This window comes from Littorina saxatilis, linkage group LG2 (genome assembly GCF_037325665.1).
Source record: "Littorina saxatilis isolate snail1 linkage group LG2, US_GU_Lsax_2.0, whole genome shotgun sequence".
In the NCBI taxonomy this organism is placed as follows: Eukaryota; Metazoa; Mollusca; class Gastropoda; order Littorinimorpha; family Littorinidae; genus Littorina; species Littorina saxatilis.
In genome coordinates, this window is record NC_090246.1 from 103,029,210 (window position 1) to 103,048,246 (window position 19,037).

Below are 19,037 nucleotides of genomic sequence, written 5' to 3' on the forward strand. Positions count from 1 at the left end.
TTGAAAGAAACTCATAATTTATTTCTGAACAATATTCAGACTTTTTCAAGCAGAACCATTTTTGCGTTTGTACAAAAGTTCGTTCAACACTCTTGGTGAAATATGATACATGTAATAAAATATAATTGACATTTACAGCAAACGTCTAATAATTTGTGTAAAATTACACAGCATGTATATTTTCTGCACTTATAAGCAGTAGTTCTCTAAGTAAATCAGTTATCACAAAGACAAAGAAAGACGAAGCTTTTGGGGTTGTTTTCCGATGCAGTAAATCTTGTAGAAAATGTGCTAACAGTAAAAAAGAATACTGAGTCATTGCTGTGTGATATTTGCCCCTGTCAGACCTGTTTACCCCCATAAGTGTTTTGGAGTAATGCTCAGCCCCAAATATAGTAATCCTGGCACAAAAATAGTAATCATCCAGCATTCGTCGCCAATTACAACGCACATGACAACTGTGTCTGCGAAACGCAATCATGCACATATATCCATCATTCACAAACAAAACACATCAGTCAGTTTTTGTAGTCATCATAATTTCAAAGAAGATCACATCAAAAGCACATGCATCACTGATTCTTTTTCTTTTGCTCGTAGTAGGCCTTTTTCAGTGTGTCAAGCGCTTCTCTACTGTACTTGCGCTTGCCGAATGAGTGAGGGCGAGACTTCACCACTAGAAGGCTCTCCAGCGTCTCATCAGACAGACATGATTATGATCTCTGGTCAGTTTTGTGCTTTTTCACCCCATTTTGCCATTGAAAAAAAACAATGCCAAACATGTGAATTAATATTAAAAAAAAAAAATTAAATTTTTTTTTTTATTTATGAAAATTGTAGTCTTGACACGGATAGCGGTATGGCGTATTTTTTGCAGAAAATCGTAATAAATTACGCCAAAATCGTAAGGGTAAACAGGTCTGCCCTGTCTGTTGAAGAAGGAGACAGATGTGTTAACAAGATGGAGATTTGCACTTCTCCTTTCTGTACAGCACACAAACCATTCAAGTTCTGCAGCCTTTAAAGCCCTTGTCACAGATTAGAGAGAAAAACAAAGGAAATAACACATCTGTCCAGAACATTAAAGCGCTTTCTGGGATTACAAAGAATATATGTATGTTCAAACCAAACAATGACTGATTCGGTCTCACATCTCTGACTGCAATCACATGGTAGCTCTCTGGTACTTGTGTAGGGATGAAAGCAAGTTGAGAATTATCAAAATCATGAGAGGATCAGACGATCTTCATGTCTTTTTTCTAACATTTTTTTCTTCTTGAATTTGTGAAAATATGACCTTCAAAATAAGTCTTCAAATCATGAATTCCTGGATTCCGAATGTTAATTTTCATCCCTGCTTGTGCGGTCTCAGCGACGGCATCATACAGCCTCTTGCAGCGCCTGGAAGTCCTGCAGCCACTCATCGATACGACGGCATCATACAGCCTCTTGCAGCGCCTGGACGTCCTTCAGCCACTCATCGATACGACGGCATCATACAGCCTCTTGCAGCGCCTGGAAGTCCTGCAGCCACTCATCGATGCGCACCAGGTCAGCATCCACCCCACGGTCCCCCAGACTCCGCAACTCTTGCAACAGGCTGTACAAAGAGAGACAGGAGTAAGGTTTAGACTAGAATGCAAGCAGAACCAACACATTTTACTTGCAACAGGCTGTACAAAGAGAGACAAGAAGGTTTAGGCTAGAATGCAAGCAGAACCAACACATTTTACTTGCAACAGGCTGTACAAAGAGAGACAAGAGTAAGGTTTAGACTAGAATGCAAGCAGAACCAACACATTTTACTTGCAACAGGCTGTACAAAGAGAGACAAGAGTAAGGTTTAGGCTAGAATGCAAGCAGAACCAACACATTTTACTTGCAACAGGCTGTACAAAGAGAGACAAGAGTAAGGTTTAGACTAGAATGCAAGCAGAACCAACACATTTTACTTGCAACAGGCTGTACAAAGAGAGACAAGAGTAAGGTTTAGACTAGAATGCAAGCAGAACCAACACATTTTACTTGCAACAGGCTGTACAAAGAGAGACAAGAGTAAGGTTTAGACTAGAATGCAAGCAGAACCAACACATTTTACTTGCAACAGGCTGTACAAAGAGAAACAAGAGTAAGGTTTAGACTAGAATGCAAGCAGAATCAACACATTTTACTTGCAATTACACGTAACTTCAATATTTTCTAAGAGTCAGTTACTGAGTTAATTGCCTGTCATACAGCAATTGAAATAAATCACTTTGTTTAAACTCAGTTAGGATAACAGGCGCTTCAAAGTCTAATTATGACATTTTACACAGACCGAGACAGCCATTGTTCTCCAAGACCGCATTAGCGGTTGAGATGAACAATGACTTGAGATCTGTCAAATGTCATGTTTTGGTCAAAAACACAAATAACATGTATGTATCAATCCACTTCAGTTAGAATTTATAATGATTGAACACATTCAAACAGGCACTCTTTTGTAGCCTCGGCCAGCTGCCTAAATATGAGTTTTAGTCGGCCTCTAGCATCACATGGATCAAAGAAGAGAAATTCAATGTTAAAACGATACACATTTCAAAACACAGGTTTCTTCCTGACAAATATAAAATGTTTCCACCATGCTTTGACTGGAAGGGATAACAGAGAGACCTGGGGTGGGTTGCATGAGACGACTTAAGCTGGGCGAAAATGTGCTCAAAGTTGAGATGGTTGACTTAACGCCGAAAGCGCGAAAACCGGGGTGCATGAGTGGTCTTACGTTCGTTGAGCACAGCGTTTCTTGCTTAACTTTGAGCCTGCTTCCCCCCAGGCTTAACGCTGAGCTTGGCAGAGATAACAGACTTAACCAGCCAGTTGCCGCTTGCAAGATGATTTTTTAAAAAGCTTTTATCATTTGGTGCTATAATAGGTCGCACCAACGCGACGGAGTTAGACAACTTTCTTGTTTACTTCATCTGTGCCCGGCCATCAAAAGGATTTTGTTTTTGTTTTCTTTTGGGTGAAATCATTTTTTATTTTTTTATTTTTTGAAATATGTATTTATGTATTGATTTATTCAATCATTAATATATTTATATTTTGTTGTCTTTTTTTTTATTTGTTAGAAATCATCTTTTGTTACCTAATGCTGTCTCTAATAGTTATAAGTGTTTTATTATTTGATTTTAATTTTTTTTATTTATTTAATCTTATTTATTTATTTATTATTTATTTTCTAATCTCACATTATATGACTTTGGTTTCTTTTTCTTCTAATATTTTGTTTTTTACTTCATTTTTTTATTTTGATATAATTTGTGTTTTTTTGTAATTACTGTATTTTTATCTTCTTTTTGTGTTTACTTTTTTAAATTTTGGTAGATGTTTACCTTTTCAGTAGAGAGCGATTCAAGATCAAGAAGACAATCTTTATTTTTCTTCTACTCGATCCAACATGCACAATGCACAAAATAGTACTATAACGCCGTACGCTCTACTTTGTACTACACACGGCATCTCCTGTGTTGGTATGAGCGCGCGCTTCCTGTGCATGCTTGAATGCGCCCAGATGCCGCAGAGTACATTATTGTGTAACAGACGGTCTCTGATGCGCCCTTTTCCCGCGAACCTACTAGACTGCAGTTTGCATTGGTTGTTGCTGACCACATTTCCCGTGACGTCATGGAATCTCCCACTAACGCTCTAAGTAGGTCGACGTTGTCAACTTGCCCTCTTTCTCTGTTGAGTCGGCTCTTAAGACGGCTCATGCACCCCGACTTCGTTTCGTGCTTTGCGGATTCTTAACAGAGCAAGCTTTAGAGTAAAGTCGAACCGTTTGAGCTTGGAATTTGAGTTCTCTCATGCAACTCACCCCTGTTTCCGTGAGATCCTGGATTCATATATGCAAAGAAATACCAGTTTGGAAAAGGGCTAGCGAAATTGCTCCGATACTTACTGGCACTTTTGACTGTGATTTTCCTTCATCTCCTCAGACATCGCCTTGCACTGATATTTCAGCTGAAAAGAAAATTTATCATGAGTATCATCATTTTAATGATTTTTCTTATCCACAACAAACAAATAAACACACAAACAAAACAAATTGTCATCATTTTCACGAGTTTTCATTCACAAACACCTGGGAAATAAATCTCATGTTCCCCATGCAATAAATCGAGGTGGTGAATGGGTTTGAGCTTTCAGGTGAAACGTGGATTGTCAAAGTAAAAGCCAATCAGGCTGATTGTTTGATGTGTGGGACCATCGCGGCTTTGGATTTGTGTTTCCGAGGACAACGATTGTAAGCATTCACTCTCAAAGACCCAATCAAAGTTGATAATTACCGCGGCGACTCATGGTCAATTTGCAACTTATCTCTGTAATCGCAAAATCCACAACGAAAAGTCATAAACACTTAAAAAGAAAAGAAATATGCTCAACACTTACTGAAGTCACACGTATGATCGCAGCTCTGTACATTTTCAGACTGGAAGAAGAAAAGCGTCAACAAGCTACGTTTGACGTCACATACAAGGTTGACGTGTTATCTCGAGCTACTGTGACGATGCTTTGTGGCCCGGAGTTGGATTCTAAAAATGCGTCTCCCTGTGGGTTATTGTGCATTTTGTTGCACAACCAAAATGATGACAGAAACGATGTTTGGTGGCTTGTCGTCAGACCAGCATTTTGTTGTAAAAATAACTCTTCGAGCACATGTCATTCTGTCTGAAATACATCTCAATGTGAAAAGATGAGATAGAGGAGACGGAAAGCCAACCCCGGCGCGATATAACCTTCGTGGTTGAAAACGACGTTAAACACCAAATAAAGAAAGAAAGACGGAAAGCCAACCTTATTCACTCGAGATGACATCTCTTGGATTTCAGTTAGCTGAGACACCTGAAACAAACAAGAAGGTAAAATGTTCCTACAGGTATCCCGTATTTGGTTGTTCTTAGTTCCTACAACACACACACAAACACACTCTCATACATACACACACACAAACACACTCTCAGGGGTTATAGCTTGAGAAGACTTAACTGGTCACCAAGTTTTAGGTCTGATTTTTCCAGATTAATTTTGTTTTGTTTTGGAGGGGGGTTGCGGTATCAACGTTATTGCTAGTTGTCAGGATCGCACACTTTAACAACATGTACGACCTTCTTCTTCTTGTGACTGTAAGCTTTCTTCTTCCCAGTGTTCCACCCCCCTCCCTTTTCTCAAGCATTACTTGGAAGGGGCAGCATGTGAACACCATGCTTACCGTTTCCTGCAGCTGTCTTTTGGTGAAAGTGAAGGCTTTGTCAACACCATGCTTACCGTTTCCTGCAGCTGTCTTTTGGTGAAAGTGAAGGCTTTGTCAACTCCATGCTTACCGTTTCCTGCAGCTGTCTTTTGGTGAAAGTGAAGGCTTTGTCAACTCCATGCTTACCGTTTCCTGCAGCTGTCTTTTGGTGAAAGTGAAGGCTTTGTCAACACCATGCTTACCGTTTCCTGCAGCTGTCTTTTGGTGAAAGTGAAGGCTTTGTCAACACCATGCTTACCGTTTCCTGCAGCTGTCTTTTGGTGAAAGTGAAGGCTTTGTCAACACCATGCTTACCGTTTCCTGCAGCTGTCTTTTGGTGAAAGTGAGGGCTTTGTCAACACCATGCTTACCGTTTCCTGCAGCTGTCTTTTGGTGAAAGTGAGGGCTTTGTCAACACCATGCTTACCGTTTCCTGCAGCTGTCTTTTGGTGAAAGTGAAGGCTTTGTCAACACCATGCTTACCGTTTCCTGCAGCTGTCTTTTGGTGAAAGTGAGGGCTTTGTCAACACCATGCTTACGGTTTCCTGCAGCTGTCTTTTGGTGAAAGTGAGGGCTTTGTCAACACCATGCTTACCGTTTCCTGCAGCTGTCTTTTGGTGAAAGTGAAGGCTTTGTCAACACCATGCTTACCGTTTCCTGCAGCTGTCTTTTGGTGAAAGTGAGGGCTTTGTCAACACCATGCTTACCGTTTCCTGCAGCTGTCTTTTGGTGAAAGTGAAGGCTTTGTCAACACCATGCTTACCGTTTCCTGCAGCTGTCTTTTGGTGAAAGTGAAGGCTTTGTCAACTCCATGCTTACCGTTTCCTGCAGCTGTCTTTTGGTGAAAGTGAAGGCTTTGTCAACACCATGCTTACCGTTTCCTGCAGCTGTCTTTTGGTGAAAGTGAAGGCTTTGTCAACACATGCTTACCGTTTCCTGCAGCTGTCTTTTGGTGAAAGTGAAGGCTTTGTCAACACCATGCTTACCGTTTCCTGCAGCTGTCTTTTGGTGAAAGTGAGGGCTTTGTCAACACCATGCTTACCGTTTCCTGCAGCTGTCTTTTGGTGAAAGTGAAGGCTTTGTCAACACATGCTTACCGTTTCCTGCAGCTGTCTTTTGGTGAAAGTGAAGGCTTTGTCAACACCATGCTTACCGTTTCCTGCAGCTGTCTTTTGGTGAAAGTGAAGGCTTTGTCAACACCATGCTTACCGTTTCCTGCAGCTGTCTTTTGGTGAAAGTGAGGGCTTTGTCAACACCATGCTTACCGTTTCCTGCAGCTGTCTTTTGGTGAAAGTGAAGGCTTTGTGAACACCACTCCGGCAAGCCCTGGTCATGTTGGATTTCTCCCTGTAACAAAGAAACATCATAACATATTTACTTTCCGCTTCCTTAGCATGTCCAAAGCAGTACAGTGGACCGCCTTTAAAACCTCAAACATTTTGAGAAACTCAGGTCTTACAAACGAGGGGGTCACAAAATGGGGGTCACAAAATAGGGGTCACAAAATGGGGGTCACAAAATGGGGGTAAATTGACAGAGGTTATCAACAGAAAATCTAAAACAACTACGGTCTTCAAAAGGAGTGAGTATTCAAAGTTAAATTGGGGGGGGGGGGGGTGGGTTGGGGGTGGGAGTCCCTGCTGTACATGGTACCATCTATATGTCTATAAACCATCCAAACTTATAACTGCAATGTGTCCTCCGAGGTTTTTGTTCTCAAAGACTTGGATCTCTATTATGTGAGTAGCTTTTGTCAGAAGCAGATAGTTTTCTTGTAAAAAACCCTTTGATTTATGTTTTTATTAAAGAAGAATTGCAACAAATTCAAGTTAAAACAACCCACACACACCAAAACAAAGAAACAAGTAAGAAATCAGATTGCAAAGTTACATCCACAAGCAATGTCATTCTCAATCTCATGGAACAGCTCATTAGAGAATTGGCTTTGCACAAATTATCTACTCAGCTGTCAGCTATTCTTTATCTATGCATCCATTCACATCACAGGTAAATGAAACTGACATTATATCCGACTCTGTTTCATCCAACTTGTTGATGATGACATCCAGTTCTGTCACCACCTTTCTGCCTCCTTTCCACTCTGTGTTGTCCTCTGCGCTGTAACTTCCATCTGCACATAGAGAACATTTCATTATCTTCTATCTTGTTTACATTTCAATTTACCATTGATTTGCAATCCCAGCATGCCACAAATACAAACATTATTTTCAGAATCACAAACTGAAAACAGCTTATTTTAACCTGATGTCCCTCGTGTAAAAAAAAAAATTACTTATCAAATTCAGCATTTTTATTTCCCCCCAAAAGGAACCTTCACTAAAATAAATGTTTGAACATAAAACTATAATAATCAATGCATTCCAAGTTTTAAATAGCTAGTTATGTGTATGTATATTGCTGCAGCACTTTCTGCACATTCAGAAGTTCTCGCATGTCAATGATCAATATGAAGACCTATCTCATAAACAGGGATAAAAGCTGAGATCATTAAACTTCAGAAACAATTTCTTTTGGTTCAGATGTTCAGGTTTTTCTATTTTCATTCTTCAAGGTTTTGAAAATTCCGGAAATCTTTCAGGCAATATTTTTTTCAAAACAGGAATTCTTGATTTCCTGATGGGAACTTGTCATCCTTATTTAACTCATTGTCTCCCAGGTACGGATATATCCGTACCCACTCATATGGCTCTATCTGACCTGGTACGGATATATCCGCTCAGACTGTTAGCTTCAGTCGCTTCCTGTAACATCGATTTAACGCCTGCATTCCATCGTGTTGATACAGTTACTACACAGTTACTACAATTCTGAGTGACCTGCTGCAGCACAGCTGGTCTCGGCTAAAAATAACTTGGGCATTATCGGTGGCGTAGAAAGTGTTAAGGTTCGGCCAATATAGGGTTACCTTGAGCCTGCCGGTGACGTGTATGAGGCACCTTTCTCCCTCTTGTTGCCTCCTTCGTGCCGGAGACTTCACCTCCAAACTGCAACAGCAACAGAGAAGAAAGAGATTTGCAGACGATCATACATGTATAAGGCTTTCAGATGAGGAGATTTTTTGCTTTGATGCACAGTTAGTGTTTAACTTCACTTTCATCGTTCAAATCATATGGATAACTTTAAATGCCAGATTATCATGATTTCCTAATGCTAATTTAAGCTTATATCACAGTAAACTTGTGCAATTTGGCTTGACTTTTATGTCACATATATATACATGATGGTTTAATGAGAAATGTTTAGCTCCAACCAGTATCCCCCAAGCAGTAGATAAAGATGAATGGTGTTTGTTTCAAATAATACTAATATTTACTATTAAATTAAAAGACCTTTTGACATTTGAAGTTTAAGCAAAGGTTTAACTGGTTGCTGTACTCACCGTTACATCATCACAGACAGTGGAAACAGACACGTTTGACGGCTGTCGTTTTGGTTGGAGTTGGCTGCTAACACGCTCTGAGGTCTTCCAAGAGCTGTGGGCACTCTTAGGCACCCCTGTCCTTGGCGAGGCTCTCACACAAACAATCTCATTGACTACCACTTTCTGTGGACTTCTTTCCTGGTCTTTGAAAAAGCGTTTGGTTGAGCTGGTTGCTTTTTGTTTACTTTGTGAAGAAATGTGTTTCTCAGGCACAGAAGTATCTACATTAGCATTAGACTTGCTCCTGGTTCCTTTGTTCTTCAGTGCTGAGCTATTCTCCGTGTTACTGTTTGCCAGTGCTGGCTTTCTTGCTGAAATAATCTTCCAGGTGTTTTTGGTTGCTTGTGTTTTATTCTGCGATTGTTTTGGTGGAGAGGATGTCATAGTCCCTGATAACGGGTTGTTTCTTCCCTTCTTCTGTGGTGATGGTGCCAGGGCTTCTGGAATCTCATCATCAGAACTGGAATCTGATCTCTTCCTGGCACCAGACGCAGATGATGCAATACCTGAGGAGTTGTTCGAGGTGTTTTGGGAATGGGATGCTTGCCTTTTATTCTGCGATTGTTTTCGCGGAGAGGATGTCATAGCCCCTGATGAATGGTTGTTTCTTCCCCTCTTCTGTGGCGATGACCCCAAGGCTTCAAGATCCTCATCACCAGAACAGACAGCTGCTCTCTTCATGCCACCAGATGGTGATGATGAAACTGCTGAGACAGGCGAACTGTCTATCTGTTTCCTTCTGTTGACACTATTGGTCAACACACTCTCATTTCCTTCTCTGCTTGGCGTTGACGTTTTTACCCCTCTGCGGCCAATTTTGATGTGAGAGCTGTTGTTGTGCTCGGCCGACATATCAGCATCTGGACTTTTTCTCTTCTGGCCTGATTTGGATATAGCTAAAGTGGCTGTGACAACTTTCCTCCTCTTCTCTGAACCAGAAGGCAAACCTGATGCTTTGCTCAGCTCTGCCTCAGATTTGTTTTCACCTTTAGAAGTACTGCGAGCATTCTGCCTGGACTGGATTTTGTTACGCCTGCTGCTCCTTAGATCTGACAAGTCATCACTGTTTTTTGCTGTGGAAAAAGATTCCTTCAGAGCCTCTGCTGATACAGACTGCTTTTCTTTTCTGCCATTGTTTGAACCAGCTGTCTTAGCAGGAGAGGGAGATGGTGTTTTCTCCTGCACAGGCTGTTCTTTCTCCTTTCTTCTCCTGCCTGAGGACTGAGCAATTGGCTTTCCAGCAGGGTGCTTTCTTGATGATGACCTGACAACTGAAGTAGTCACACCTTGTGCAGTACTTGCTTCATGCTTCTCTTTGCTGTTCCCAGCTGAAGTGTGCAGAGCAGTGGAACTTTGCTGGGCGCTTGGTTCTTTGCTTCGCTTTGAGGACCTTGAAGACGCATCCTGTGCGGTACTAGCTTCATGGTTCTCCTTGCTGCTTCCGGCGGAAGTGTTTAGATCAATGGAATTCTGCTTTCTGTTTCCTTTCTTGCTTCGATTTGAGGGCCCTGGAGATGCAGGCTGTGCAGAATCAGATTCCTGGCTCTTTTTGCTGCTTGCAGTGGAAGTGTTCTGAGCATGGAAGCTCTGTTGGCTGTTTCCTTTCTTGCTTCTCTTTGAGGAAGCTGAAGATGCAGGCTGTGCAGAACTAGCCTCATGGTTCTCTTTGCTGCTTCCCTCGGAAGTGTTCAGAGCTTTAGAATTTTGTTGAGTGTTTGCTTTCCTGCTTCCTTTTCTGGACCCTGAAGATGCAGGTTGTGCGGTACTAGCTTTGTGGTTCTCCTTGCTGCTTCCGGTGGAAGTGTCCAGAGCATTGGAATTTTGCTGGATGCTGGCTTTGTGGTTCTCCTTGCTGCTTCCGGTGGAAGTGTCCAGAGCATTGGCATTTTGCTGGATGCTGGCTTTGTGGTTCTCCTTGCTGCTTCCGGTGGAAGTGTCCAGAGCATTGGAACTTTGCTGGATGCTGGCTTTGTGGTTCTCCTTGCTGCTTCCGGTGGAAGTGTCCAGAGCATTGGAACTTTGCTGGATGCTGGCTTTGTGGTTCTCCTTGCTGCTTCCGGTGGAAGTGTCCAGAGCATTGGAACTTTGCTGGATGCTGGCTTTGTGGTTCTCCTTGCTGCTTCCGGTGGAAGTGTCCAGAGCATTGGAATTTTGCTGGATGCTGGCTTTCTTGCTTCTTTTGGACGACCCTGGCAACGCACCAGCTCGCTTTCTGCCGCGTTTGGTGGATTGCTCCGTGAAGCTGACTTCTGCATCGATGTTGCTGCTGTTCTGTGATCCTATAGCAACAAAGAAGTGGGAGCAATGATGGGGCGATTTCTCTCTCTCACCTACCTTAACACTAACACGTCTATGCGTTAAGAGGGGCCTTCACAATTCAAAACGCCACCTCAAGCTCTAAGAATCACAAAGCACGTGAGACGCTACCAAATAAAGGGAGAATACATCCTTGATGTAAAAAGCGGTATACATCCTATCATGTTGATATCAGCTTACCTCCTAAAGATAAATCTGGTCAAATTCAAATAATGCTGCGATTAAACAAGAATATTTATCATTACCAATCGTCACACAATTACAAAGCCCAGCTAGCTAAAAAAGAATATACTTCAAAGAAACCGCTGATATAGAAAACATATTAATTTTTTCAGGTCTGGTATCTTCCAAGGTGCCATACTATCCAGATGGAAGAAAAACACTGTGTACATGAAAACGGCAAATAAAACTTATGTAATCCAAAATGTTCAAGAAAAGCAAATGTACCTATATAACTGTCATCTGGAAGGCGATGATGTTTTGAGTGCTGTTAGAGGAAAATAAAGAACATTTCAATCAATGAGGCTTATATCGCGCATATTCCGTGGGTACAGTTCTAGGCGCTCTGCAGTGATGCCGTGTGAGATGAAATTTTATACGGCCAGTAATTGCAGCCATTTCGGCGCATATTTACCTTTCACGGCCTATTATTCCAAGTCACACGGGTATTGGTAGACAATTATTAACTGTGCCTAAGCAATTTTTGCCAGGAAAGACCCTTTTAACTGTAATAAATGATAACATTTACTTCACACACACACACACACTCACACATATTGAGGTCTAGTCATAGAGTTAAAAAAAAACATGTAAATGGTGCAACTAAGAAAAAATTCCTTATTTGACGAACAGACCAAACAACAAGAAGGGCAAAGCCCATACGACTCACATGCTTTACACATTTTTCCTACCAAAATACATGTGACCTTGACCCATCAAGGTCATCCAAGGTCATGCAACACAAAGCTGTTAATTCAAGACATAGGAAGTACAATGGTGCTTATTGGCTCTTTCTACCATGAGATATGGTCACTTTTAGTGGTTCACTACCTTATTTTGGTCACATTTCATAAGGGTCAAAGTGACCTTGACCTTGATCATATGTGACCAAATGTGTCTCATGATGAAAGCATAACATGTGCCCCACATAATTTTTAAGTTTGAAACAGTTATCTTCCATAGTTCAGGGTCAAGGTCACTTCAAAATATGTATACAATCCAACTTTGAAGAGCTCCTGTGACCTTGACCTTGAAGCAAGGTAAACCAAACTGGTATCAAAAGATGGGGCTTACTTTGCCCTATATATCATATATAGGTGAGGTATTGAATCTCAAAAACTTCAGAGAAAATGTGAAAAATAGCTGTTTTTTAGGCAACATTTATGGCCCCTGCGACCTTCACCTTGAAGCAAGGTCAAGATGCTATGTATGTTTTTTGGGGCCTTGTCATCATACACCATCTTGCCAAATTTGGTACTGATAGACTGAATAGTGTCCAAGAAATATCCAACGTTAAAGTTTTCCGGACGTCCGGACGGACGGACGGACGGACGGACGACTCGGGTGAGTACATAGACTCACTTTTGCTTCGCATGTGAGTCAAAAAGCATTGAACTTGAAGTCACACACTCAGAAATAAAGTTTTTGAAACACTTTCTTATTGAAATGCAATACACACCACGCAGCAAGATTTCATTAGTGTTTAGGAGAATGGAAATACTTCAATGTGTAGATAATGTAACTGTGAACTCATAACACATGTGTTTTGTTTGACTGTGCAAAACCATCTGTTGAGTCCAGTGTAACAAAGTAAGCACGTCATTGGAATGCCTTAATTATAAGACTGCGTAGCTACCTGAAATCTGTTAAGTCCAGTGTAACAAAGTAAGCACGTCATTGGAATGCCTTAATTATAAGACTGCGTAGCTACCTGAAATCTGTTAAGTCCAGTGTAACAAAGTAAGCACGTAATTGAAATGCCTTTATCATAAGACTGCGTAGCTACCTGAGGCGTTCCGTGAGGATATTGTCGACGACTCAAGAAACTGTCTGAGGGCTCTCGAGAGCGACCGCTGCGTCGAACGAGTGAAGTGTCGAACTCTTCATCATCTTCGCCGTGGTTGGTGATATCAGCCTGCTTAGCCTTTGGAGCTGGTGACACAAAGGCACAAATGAGGACCGAACATTTCCCTGTGTTTTTTATCCCTTTGAAACAGCCACATGTGTGCACCGGACAAAATCTAAGCAGAATTAAAATTCAAAGCATGCTTTTCATATATATATATGGGACCAATCTTGCTCATTTTCACAAATTGACACATGCTTGACAGCCTGTTGTTAATGTAACCAAATGCCCGAAGCACAAAAATTCCTTTTGGAGGCAAAGCCAGTCAAAAGGGATAGAGATTTTAGAGCTAACGTAATAGCCGTCTAAACACTGCTACGGGTTCGCAAAGGTTACCAAGAGCATACAAGGTAACAAGAGCAGCCAGACCCCATCACAAACAGCCAGACCCCATCACAAACAGCCAGACCCCATCACAAACAGCCAGACCCCATCACAAACAGCTACTCCACATCTCATGAAGGTGCTGTCTACCAACATCCCAAAACGTCGAGCTACTACAAATAGCTACTCCACATCTCACGAAGGTGCTGTCTACCAACGTCCCAAAACGTCGAGCTACTACAAATAGCTACTCCACATCTCACGAAGGTGCTGTCTACCAACGTCCCAAAACGTCGAGCTACTACAAATAGCTACTCCACATCTCACGAAGGTGCTGTCTACCAACGTCCCAAAACGTCGAGCTACTACAAATAGCTACTCCACATCTCATGAAGGTGCTGTCTACCAACGTCCCCAAAACGTCGAGCTACTACAAATAGCTACTCCACATCTCATGAAGGTGCTGTCTACCAACGTCCCCAAAACATCGAGCTACTACAAATAGCTACTCCACATCTCACGAAGGTGCTGTCTACCAACGTCCCCAAAACGTCGAGCTACTACAAATAGCTACTCCACATCTCATGAAGGTGCTGTCTACCAACATCCCAAAACGTCGAGCTACTACAAATAGCTACTCCACATCTCATGAAGGTGCTGTCTACCAACGTCCCCAAAACATCGAGCTACTACAAATAGCTACTCCACATCTCATGAAGGTGCCGTCTACCAACGTCCCCAAAACGTCGAGCTACTACAAATAGCTACTCCACATCTCATGAAGGTGCCGTCTACCAACGTCCCCAAAACGTCGAGCTACTACAAATAGCTACTCCACATCTCATGAAGGTGCCGTCTACCAACGTCCCCAAAACGTCGAGCTACTACAAATAGCTACTCCACATCTCATGAAGGTGCCGTCCACCAACGTCCCCAAAACGTCGAGCTACTACAAATAGCTACTCCACATCTCATGAAGGTGCCGTCTACCAACGTCCCCAAAACGTCGAGCTACTACAAATAGCTACTCCACATCTCATGAAGGTGCCGTCTACCAACGTCCCCAAAACGTCGAGCTACTACAAATAGCTACTCCACATCTCACGAAGGTGCTGTCTACCAACGTCCCAAAACGTCGAGCTACTACAAATAGCTACTCCACATCTCATGAAGGTGCCGTCTACCAACGTCCCCAAAACGTCGAGCTACTACAAATAGCTACTCCACATCTCATGAAGGTGCTGTCTACCAACGTCCCCAAAACGTCGAGCTACTACAAATAGCTACTCCACATCTCATGAAGGTGCTGTCTACCAATGTCCCCAAAACGTCGAGCTACTACAAATAGCTACTCCACATCTCATGAAGGTGCCGTCTACCAACGTCCCCAAAACGTCGAGCTACTACAAATAGCTAAAGCTTTGGCAGGGAGACAACTGTATCAATGCAGAGCAGCTGCCTATGACAAGGGGGACACTATTACACTTTGTTATGCTAGCTTCTGTGCTCACCTTTTCTGTCTAGCAGTTTGTGCATCAGCAAAAATAGCTTAAAAAATCTGATCAATATTCAGAAACAGACAGTATCATATTTGTGATAACATAAACCTTTCTAAGAAATGTTACTAGTCAGGGCTGATTGTTGAGTAGAAGAATAAAGTACATTTTGTTTTGCAGACAGTGACACATTGAAACTTATAAGAAAATCAAGGAATTTTTCTCTAAGAAAATTTTTTCAGCTTACAAGTATGGGCGATGAGAACAGGCACGGGACTTTGCCGCACAATATCGGTGATGGACAGCCTCTCATTATTCTTTGGAAGCCGTACAGGAGATGTGATGACCACTCCTCTGTCACCAACCTTGCACAAGAGATTGAAAAAGTATAACAAAGGACACCATTACTATGTGCGCATGGGGTAAACGCACTGTAACTAAGCTTGATCAAAGTTTTACATACCCATACATACAATGTACATAGATATTTTGTGTATGTCATGTGCTGGCACACCAGTGACCATGCTTGCAGTTGAACTTGACGCCTGAACTCCGTTGCAACTTTGTTGCAAAGAGGGCACCAAGAGGCTAATACTCAGAGAACATAGAGAACGAGAAGAAGACTCAAAGAACATGAAACTGATCAATGGTCTAACTAATATTGTAATTCAATCAAGTTTGCGTTTTAATGAAACAGATCCTGTGATTGGTCAGAATGCCCCAACTCATTAAAAATTACCGGTGACTAATTGTCGATAGCCACTCGCTAAAAAATCCATTAACAACCTGCTGGCGAGGCGCATTGATACCGCCTGACTAGTCTCGGTTAGCTTTGAGGGTCATTTTACAAGTGGGAAATATGAAGGCAAACGAAATACCGAGACCATAAGGTATGCGAAGTGATGACGTCGAATAATAATAATAATAATGGAAACTTATAGAGCGCTTACCTAAAAGCTCCAAGCGCTTTACAATGACATTATTATACACATGTACAAAACCAAGATACAAGCATCAAGACACAAAAAGAACAGGAGTACAAAAGCAAAATTCATCATTTAAATCCATGCAGTCACAAACAAACACATGCGTGCGCACGCACATACGCGTGCGCATACACACACACACATGCTATCACCACACACATGCACAGATACACATTCACACACACACACGCACATATGTATACAGACAGGCACACACACATGTATACATACAAACACACACACATACACATGAATACTAATATACCTACACAAATCTGCATACATGGCGTACACACGAAAATCGCAAATATAATCACAAAACCAAGCTGTGCTTATACATATCCATGTATCTAACTAGATAAACCGACATGTAGTTTGCACTACATCTAACTAGATAAACCGACATGTAGTTTGCACTACATCTAACTAGATAAACCGACATGTAGTTTGCACTACATCTAACTAGATAAACCGACATGTAGTTTGCACAAGGAAAAACTAGATAAACCGACATGTAGTTTGCACAAGGAAAAACTAGTGCCTTTTAAGCAAATCTTTTTGGTGTAACTGTAAATGAATGTCTTGCTTCGTAATCGTATGCTTCTTATCCCTTTTCTTGTGGAAACAAATATTCTCGAACAGCCAGCAGGCTAACTATATTATGGGTCTACAGATGAATGAAAAGAGAACAGCTTTCTTTCAGCCAGCAGGCTAACTATATTATGGGTCTACAGATGAATGAAAAGAGAACAGCTTTCTTTCAGCCAGCAGGCTAACTATATAATGGGTCTACAGATGAATGAAAAGAGAACAGCTTTGTTTCAGCCAGCAGACTAACTATATAATGGGTCTACAGATGAATGAAAAGAGAACAGCTTTGTTTCAGCCAGCAGGCTAACTATATAATGGGTCTACAGATGAATGAAAAGAGAACAGCTTTCTTTCAGCCAGCAGGCTAACTATATAATGTGTCTACAGATGAATGAAAAGAGAACAGCTTTCTTTCAGCCAGCAGGCTAACTATATTATGGGTCTACAGATGAATGAAAAGAGAACATGACAGTTGACACCAGCAGCATGAACTTTTCAGTGATAATCAAATTAAAACTAGCACACTCATCTAAAATAATAAAACTCATCCATTAGTTGACTTAATTATAATGTTCATTTTGAGAAAGCTGGGTCATAGCATACCAACCTGTTCAATGATCCGGTTCTGTGCTGCTGCTGATATCGCCTCCGCATCAAAATTGCGTGCAAATGTAAATGGTCTGTTTGTTGTTTTTCTTCTCCTGAAAATCAAACTCAAACTTTCTTAAATAACACACACACTAGAGAAAATAACCATACCAATCGTCCTATGGCATGGATATATAGATAACACATTCTGAACTTGTAAATCTTCATGAAATTGAAACATCTAGCTATTGCTCAATTTGCTGTTCATGTTTTTGTCTTTTACTGAATCAGTGAATGTTGTCTCACTTAACATATGTACAGGGATGGCCAAATCTCAACATTTTTACTCACCAGCCGGGCGAGTAACTTAAAACAAGTCACTTGCCTGGCAGAAAGTTTACTAGCCCGGTACATGCCACAGTTGATTTGCAGTATTTATTTGGCTTTAAAACTCAATATTAGGCCCCCCCAAAAAATTAGGTGTGGTTAAGGTAACATAGCCAACAAAAATAGGGTAGGAAGGTAGGCAATCACTTTTTTTTTAAACTGTTTATATATATATATAAATGTATACACATTAAACCTACTTGACAGCGAAATAAGTGTGCGACTATTGATATTCTTTTGAACAATTTTTAAACTTACCTTTAAACAAAATATTTTTTTTAGAAGATGATAATCAGAGGAATTCGAGACGAAAACAGTTCATGGCTCAATTGGTGTTTGTGGCTTAATTCTCACTCAAATAAATCTACCCACAACGATTGTCAGTCATTGGATCTAATGTGCCATAAAAAGTTATAGGGTCGGCCCCTAAAAATAGGGTAGGTCGGGTTACCGTAACCACACCTATTATTTTTTTTTTAGGCCTTGCAACCAAATGTGTTGCATTTCACCAGAATTTTCATTGGCCAGCCTGACGAGTTTGCCAGGCACTTAATTTCTACTAGCCCGGCGGATTTTTTACTTGCCCCTGCCCCTGGCGCTCGGACGGACGATTTGACCATCCCTGTATGTAGGGGCTGCGCTGTCAATGTGTCATCCAAAGAAGTTGTTCATAATACAGATGAGTGTTTCTTTAAGCCGAGACATGCTTGTGTCTGGGATAGGAACGCGTGCAGTTGATTGTAAGGGTACAAAAAAACCGAAAACAATCTGATGCTGCATGGCTTTTGCTGTAACGTTGATTACATTACATTCTCTGAGTGTGCATAAAAGACTAGACAATCGCATCAACATTCGGAAAATCATACGACGCCATCTTGCAAAGGAACGCAGTGCACTTTTGATTCATAGTATCCAAGTACGCAAGGGACAAACACACACACACACAAAACTGATGCTACACAGCACTTTATTGTCGGAGTTTGGAACACATTTGGAGTGTGTATCGACCTAGAAATGGTTGCGCCGTGATGCAGATTAAACACCCCACTTATGTCCTCACATTTCTCTATATATATATCTCGTCTCTCTTCTCGTCGGCAATCACTTCACCTTATACGCGGTAGAAATGGTCTGAGTGAAGACATGAGTTCAGTTTTAAACTGCTATACGGAAGAACTATCTCTATGAGTATGAAAAATTCGTTTCATCCTTGCAACTGAAACTGTGGTGTCATTATAACGTATACATGTTAGTGATCTGCTTACGCAAAACGCTTCTTGAACACAGGAGATGCAAACTGGTTCCCCCCTTCTTTCATCGTTGTTTGTGGACGGTTTTCGTTTCGGAAGTTATTCCTCTGCCGCGCTTTCGTGGAACTAAATCTGGTGAAGCAGAGTTACCCCTCCTGAGAGAAGAAAACAAAATTGGACTGGGACAGAACCTATCAGCTAAAATAAATTAATAAAAAATATAAAGAAAGGAAAGAAAAAAAGAAAGGATAGTACACATCTGT

At 41.4% G+C, this 19,037-nt stretch overlaps 1 protein-coding gene across 2 annotated transcripts; it reads right to left on the reverse strand.

The window, feature by feature from the left end:
* LOC138960404 (dentin sialophosphoprotein-like) lies at positions 1-18,927 on the reverse strand. Of its 2 annotated transcripts, XM_070332309.1 has the most exons (13): positions 18,790-18,927; positions 17,157-17,250; positions 15,220-15,337; positions 13,033-13,178; positions 11,475-11,514; positions 8,670-10,990; positions 8,196-8,274; positions 7,292-7,400; positions 6,535-6,616; positions 4,834-4,881; positions 3,938-3,999; positions 1,504-1,600; positions 1-1,389 (listed from the first exon to the last, which is right to left on the reverse strand). In XM_070332309.1, exons 1-13 carry the CDS (start codon positions 18,840-18,842, stop codon positions 1,381-1,383), a joined length of 3,258 nt encoding a protein of 1,085 aa, XP_070188410.1. In that variant the 5' UTR covers positions 18,843-18,927; the 3' UTR covers positions 1-1,380. The 2 variants fall into 2 exon arrangements, with proteins under 2 accessions (XP_070188410.1, XP_070188409.1); XM_070332308.1 differs by having other exon boundaries at positions 1-1,600.
* Positions 18,928-19,037: the final 110 nt, after the last annotated feature.